Source organism: Xenopus laevis, chromosome 2L (assembly GCF_017654675.1).
Source record: "Xenopus laevis strain J_2021 chromosome 2L, Xenopus_laevis_v10.1, whole genome shotgun sequence".
In the NCBI taxonomy this organism is placed as follows: Eukaryota; Metazoa; Chordata; class Amphibia; order Anura; family Pipidae; genus Xenopus; species Xenopus laevis.
The window spans coordinates 40,803,960-40,810,995 of record NC_054373.1 but is presented as its reverse complement, the minus strand read 5'-3'; the positions used below and the strand labels follow the sequence as shown (position 1 = coordinate 40,810,995).

Below are 7,036 nucleotides of genomic sequence, written 5' to 3'. Positions count from 1 at the left end.
TGCAGCCTTAAATTAAAAAATAATAGATCCCATCCCCACAGCAATAAAAGACACATTTAAAAAAATAACCTTATTTTTGTTAATTCCTTGTGCTATTGGGGTAATATAGGAGAAATGACACATATGTACACACACTTAGCTTTTGTGTTTTCATGGAGACCTCCCTATATATATATATATATAATTTAAATTTGAGTTTTTGCTCTTTCTCTCCTGTCGAGATGACGAATACTCGATCGAAGTCGATCGATCTATATCGTGTTCGTCAGATGGACTTGGTGAAAGAGTCCAATGAAATTGTGCAAATAAGTATTCGATTTGCCCTTGTTTATGGCTGAGTTTTGGGAAACCGTTTGGCACTTATTTTGTGTCTGAGTCAATATTTGGTTGTACAATAAAAAGGCACATTTTGTGTATTTATGTGTCATGTCTGTGTATCAGCTGCTCACTGGCAAATAATTGCAGAATTAAATCCATTGATTAAACCCTTTTCTTTTCTCATCACAAATCCGACATTTATAAATGCAATGTACCATGTTAGTAATTTCGTGCAACAAAACAGCGCAGAGCTTAAATAAGTGACCCAGACACAACAGGTAAAAGTGTCATATTAAATCCACGTCTAATTAATCGCACGACCTGAATCTGCTGTTGACCCGGGCTATAACATTCCACTGTCGCGCTGTGTAAAAGCTGCTAGTAAAATCCCCATTAGCGCTGCGCAAATAAATCGCACGGTATGTCCTGGTGCCACTCAATGTGCCACTACACAATCCCCATCTGCTTCTGTGGCAGCTTCAACGGGGAAAACCACCCCAGCACATAATAAAGATAGTATTTAACAAACATAAATGCTAATTACATTGCATATTAAATAATAAATCAACCATATGTACAAAATGTAAACTTTATATGATTTAAAGGGCAAGTCAACCCCAAAATATAAAATATGCCTAATAAAAAAAAAACATAATTCTAAGCAACTTTGCAATACATGTTTTTTAATTTATTTGTATATATATATCAAAAGCAGCGTTTGTCTGTCCCTGCCCTGGTGGCTCAGACTGTTGATACAATGGAAGACAAGGCAGCTGATTAACAGACCTGACTTTGCTGGGGAACCAAGACTTCTGCCACAGTGTTTAAAAAGTAACAAGCAGGAGTTGAGCGAATGCAGCTTTTAACAGCAATCGTGTTTACAAATAACTTTAAAAGCGCTGACAATTTTTTAATAAATGTATATTGGAAAGTGGTTAAGAATTCATGCATGGCATATTGTTTATTTTGGGGTTGACTTGCCCTTTAAAGATTTATTTCTGGGCAGTGTGTAGGGGGCACAGGGAGAGTCTACTTAAGACACAGGGGGGGGGGGTTAAAGTTTATAAATGTCGTAGTGGACAGAAACTCTTTTATACATCGCAATAAAAGTCCGTGCGGTTTTGTAGTTCCCCATAGAGACCAATAGACAAATGCCAATATTTGCTCAGTACCACAGGGATTTAACACGTATCTCCATTGCGCTCCCCGGTGCGCAGGGCATTTACTATTTCCACCGTGCAATTAATCAGAGTTAGTGCCAGGCTTAGTGGGCACCACCATTCAGCTCTGCTCTTTCACATACTCCCCAAAATTGGAAAGCACCCAGTCCCCCTTTTATTATCTCTCTCTCTCTCTCTCTCTCTCTCTCTCTCTCTCTCTCTCTCTCTCTCTGTCTTTCTCTCTCTGTCTCTCTGTCTCTCTCTCGCTCTCTGTGTGTCTCTGTCTCTCTATCTCTCTGCCTCCTTCTTAAGTTATTTAACTTTCCCACGAATCCCCCCCTCCAAAAAAAAAAAATACTGATTTGCTGTCACATCCCCTGTTTGACGATGGAGAAATGTGTCAACAAAAGGAGGGAGAGCTGTCAGCTGAGCCCCTCTAATGCAAGAAGCTGTTGTGTATTAAATGAGCCATATGGAATTTATTATGCTTTATCAGCCCTTGATTGTAACTGTAAAGTGATTTGCTCAGCTCCCAGGCCAGGGACATCTGTTTTCTGTTGGCAATCAGGGCATCCCAGTGTTTATCGTCTCTGTGGTTATGAGATGGGGCTTAGGAAATGCACTCTGGTATGGGCAGCAAATACACCTTTAATAGCTTTGCACTCACTTACAGCCCCAGCTATTAGATCAATGCAGGCTTATTGCTGGCAAATCAAATAGCATTAGCTAGTGGCTAGTAGTGCAACCTGATGGCTAACTCAAACAGTCTTTTGCTATGAAATAAGCCTGTTTGTTTTAGCGCTAAGTGCGCTTTTATGGAGCGCCTACTCCAGTTCAGCCAAATGGAACAGACTTTGTTGCTCCCAAAAACTGTCAGCAGGGGCTCAGGGTGGCAGCGAGTATATGCACTGATTATTGCCTACTGCCCCCCCACACCTCCCCTCCCCCCACCATATCAGCTATGGACCCCGCTTTCAACTTGGCATCTTCCCTCCCCAGTGGCCTTCACACTTGCTCCTTTCCTTTAGCAAAAAGGTGGAATGTAATAATTGCTCGTTATTTGATGAATTAATTCCTGGACTCCGGGGAGAATGATTTGTTTTCAGTTCGGCGTTGGTGATTGCAGACAGCGCTGACATTGGGGGGCTCTATAAATAGGCGCATAGATTTATTGCAACAGCTGAGGCAACACTGAAGCAGAAAAGAAAAAAAGGAAAAGGAAGAAAAAGAATGAGCCACAGGACTCCATTAACAGCAACTCACCTGCACTCTGGCTTCTGTCAGATCCAGGCGCATCGCTAGCTCCTCTCTAAAGGAATAGAGACAAGAAAGCCCATCAGATACCAAGTATATACCTGCTGTGCCACCCCCCGACCCACAGGCGACTCTACAGTTATCAGGCCGCTTACCCCCCCCCCCCAATCCTGGGCCTGGACATGTATAAAGCAGACACAGCGCAGCGCAATGCGCCTCTTGTTATATATACAGAGAGAGCAGTGTCCCTGTCATTGACTTATACAAACAACTGCTCACAATAATAGCTGTGACATGACACTGTCATCCACTACACACTAACACACACACTCTAACACTGAGTGCTTCACAGTCACTTAGAAGGGGGTTAATAAAATTACTAAAAAAACACGGTATAGACAAAGTTTCTGTTTTCTTTTCCAATATGTGGATTTAAATATTATTTAAATAGAAATTGTTGCAGTTCTTGAATTACCGAGACACAAATTCCCATTCTAACGTAATAAATGAGTATTTAGGAACGATATTAATGGGAATAAAAAGACCTGTTTCTACTGTTACAATGTTATTGTGTTATTGCATTGCATGGAATTGTGCTGCAGATCTTGTGTATTATTACATCGAATTCGTTTGGGGATTGCGACAAATGTGATATTCTTCGCTTTTCATGAATGTACATTATTATTAATAATAATAATAATGTAGAATCGCCAAGCTCAGGAATAAATCGTAATAATGAAATCATTGATAATCATCAATATATCTATCTATCTATCTAATATATATATTTATATTTTATATATTTATATTAATATATATATATCTATATTAATATATATATATATATATATATATATATATATATATATATATATATATATATATATATACACAATCTATGTATATGAGAAAATAAAATATCGTTTTATTCGGAGTATTGGAATACAATGGAGCTTAAATTAAAAACATGTAAACGTGAGACCCTAATTCAGAGTAATTGCCATGTAATAACTCTCTGCCAAACAGTCATTCCTTTCTCTTATCTGCTCTATCTATTGCCATCTGAACGGACTGGAATCAGCGAGAATTCGTTCCCTTTGCGGTCCGGCCTCAAGCAGAAAACCAATGACCTGAGACACTGGCTGGAGTAGGGAGAGGTAAGAGACGAGGCATGGATTTTGTTTTCAGCTCTACACCAATAAATATATTCTTAGCACCTGATTGCTACTAGGACATAAGCTGCGACTAATTTACTGCTACAAAGTAATCCTACATCCCACCCTAAGAGCCCCCTTGCTGTAGTTAGTACCTGGTGAAGACATCAGGGTAGTGGGTTTTCTGGAAGGCCCTCTCCAGCTCCTCTAGTTGGTAACTGGTAAAGGTGGTTCGATACCTCCTCTGCTTGCGCTTTAACATGCCCTCCTCAGAGTCGCTGCCAGCAGACAGACACACACTATCCTCTCCGTCTTTACCATCAGCATCTGAAGAGTGCAGCATCAGTTCCTCCTTAGGGGACAGCTCCGCGTCAGTTCCGCACCCGGGGGGTGGCTGCGGCGGCTGCGGCTGGAATTGTGGGTGCTGCTGATCTTGTAGGTGCCCCCTGTTGGGGTTGCTGGAGTTATGCTGTTTGTCTGACTCCTCTTCTTCTTCCTCCTCCTCCTCTTCCTCGTCCTCATCGTCGTCTTCCTCATCCCTGGGACTCTGAGAAAGGGCTCCCAGTCTGTCCTGTAAAGAGGTGCAGGCGTTGTTGGAGCTGTTTTGGATCTGCTGCTGTGACTGTTGCATGAGACCCTCTGGGCTGTGCTCCTCTCGCAGCAGGGGGGCGCTGTTCTCTCTGTACGACTTGCTGCGACTGATGCTGACCTGCGGGGCCTGGCTGATCTTTAGGCTGTGATTGTCCCAGGAATTCTCCCCTGCTCCCCCCAAAAGTAAAATACGATCAGTCTTTTCTGAACGGGGCACCCCAGATCTGACATCAGCAATGGACTGGAGATGGATCCTGCCCCCAGCCCCCACTGGGCCATACAGTCTCCTTAGTTTGGGCGGCAGGTGCAAATCGGCCTCAAATGTAGCATTGCCCTTAGGTGACCCTAAATTTGAAAGACATAATTAAATAATTTAATTACACACTAAAAAAAATATATAATGTATGTATATATATTATTCATGCAGAAATGGAAATAATCATATTAACACGCAGCTTTTCAATATAATAAAGCAAAAATATCTGCACCAGGAATTGGGCCAATGGAACATTTCTAGGAAAAATCTTTTGCAGTTGTTTCCCGTGCAATACTAATGCTCCTTCCTGACATGATGGAGCTAATAAAGCAGGTTTGATGGAGGGGGGGATCTGACTGCTAATTGGATGCCTTTTTGGAAACTAATTATTGTCAACAAGGAATTTCAACACATGTTCCAAGTAGATTTCACCTCCAGGCCACCAGCATATGTTTATTACAGGCCCAACTGAGAGCGGGATTGTGTTACAGGCACATGGGGACATTGCGCTAACATAAATATCAGTTGCACTGCGATTGCGCATGACAAGTGGATGATATGGACAGCGGGCATAAGGCATGCTGTGGGCCAAGGCAATGTCTCTGTTCATGGATTTATAAACAGAGGGATTAAAACGAGGTTTCCAGATTTTACAATTATTTGGTTAAAATCGAATTTTTTGCTCGTGCAAATTTTAACATAATCTACAGTGAAAATCTATGACATACCCAGACCCACACTCAATTATGTGCTTGTGTTGTTACTGACAAATAAAACAGCCGTGATTAAATACCACTAAATATTAATACATGGAACAAATCGGAAATAGGAAACATACGACTATATTTATTATTCTGTAATGCGAATTATTTCCCCGGAGATGTTTTTTTTTTTTTGCGCCAGGAAAGGGAACCAAATGGATAATACTATTTAAATATCTGAAAATGAGAATATTCCCATTTTAAAAAAAATGAAATAGAATTAATTTCAATGTGTCCTAATAAAGGTTGCACACAAGAGAGATCTGGGGAGATTAATATATATTGTCAGGCAATTATGAATCCTTTTAATTTGGTGAAATGATCGGCCCGTCCTGCCGAACGAACCATGGGAATTGGGGCACTGCTTTAACCACTTAGGGTTAAGTTTGCCTTTAGTGAGACACAAGGGATTCCCGGCCGCCGGTTAAGGAAGAAATGACAGTTGGGTGGGAGTGAAGGGAATTAGGATTCGGTGCCAGGGGAGCAGGCCTGCTTGTGCTGATGTGCGCGGCGCTCTATAGCGCAGTCAGTAACAGGAGCGCAGTCAGAAACATCAGTAACAGGAGCGCAGTCAGTAACAGGAGCGCAGTCAGTAACATGAGTAAGAGGAGGGCGAGTGTACATTGAGCGCTTCTTACCTTCCAAAGTTTTGTCGGGGTCCAGCCGATGTGCCAGGGAAGGCAGGCTCTGGGCGCCCAGAAGTCTCATTTTGCAGGGGCTCCTCCTGCCCAGGATACTGTCTATACAGTAGGAAGAGAGCAGGGTGGGAGATTTACTTTTACATTCCGACCTCTCAGAAGTCTCCTCTTGGTAGTGGCCGCTCATGGCTGTGCCCGTGTGTCTGGGCTCAATGCTGGGCTGCAGGACTGTGTCGGTGGGAGGGTGTGTGAGGATCCCAGCACATCAGTGTCACTCTCTCCCCTCTTCTCGCTCAGGGCACCAGTAAGTCGCTGAGTGATGGGCACAGCTCCTGAGCCTCTCTCTTCCACGTGTTCCACACAGCGAGCGACTGGATTGGCTGCCGCGGCCTCCGCTACTCTTAATGCGCCGATTGGCCAATGGCTGCGTGGAAAGCCTGATCTGGATCGGCTCATTTGCATGGATTCCGGGGAGAGATGTTACTATTGTAATAATGCCAATTACTTGTCACTTCACTTCAAGGGATCATAGTGACATGGACTTGGTTACTACTCTCAGTGCTCCTGTCCTTACACTCACACTCACTCACAGGGGCTAAATATCAATGTACAGCACTCGGGTGAATGACTTTATACCAGGCTCTATGTCTTTATATTACAAACACATTCCCCTTTGTGCTGCAGAACATTCTCAACTTCATCCCTTTCTCTCTAACCCTTTCACTCTCATCTTTACTCCTTATTCCAGCCATTCCATTCATTTCTGATCACTGCCTGTGTGTGTTATACCTCTATAATCTGTCACTTTATCTCGGCAGATCTGATAACCGGCTCTCATACTATTTGCCAGCAGAGATTAATGAGCAGTGTAATGGCCATTCACTCACTGTCTGTGCAGAGACTC

General features: G+C 42.7%; 1 protein-coding gene across 1 annotated transcript in view; it reads right to left on the bottom strand.

Annotated features, from left to right (window-relative positions):
• arx.L (aristaless related homeobox L homeolog) overlaps positions 1-6,483 on the bottom strand; it is a 13,486-nt gene extending 7,003 nt beyond the window's left edge. Inside the window, 3 exon segments of the mRNA NM_001092981.1 lie at positions 2,742-2,787; positions 4,042-4,822; positions 6,133-6,483. Of these exon segments, the coding sequence (NP_001086450.1) occupies positions 2,742-2,787; positions 4,042-4,822; positions 6,133-6,319 (1,014 nt within the window). The 5' untranslated portion in view covers positions 6,320-6,483.
• Between the last annotated feature and the right edge of the window lie 553 nt (positions 6,484-7,036).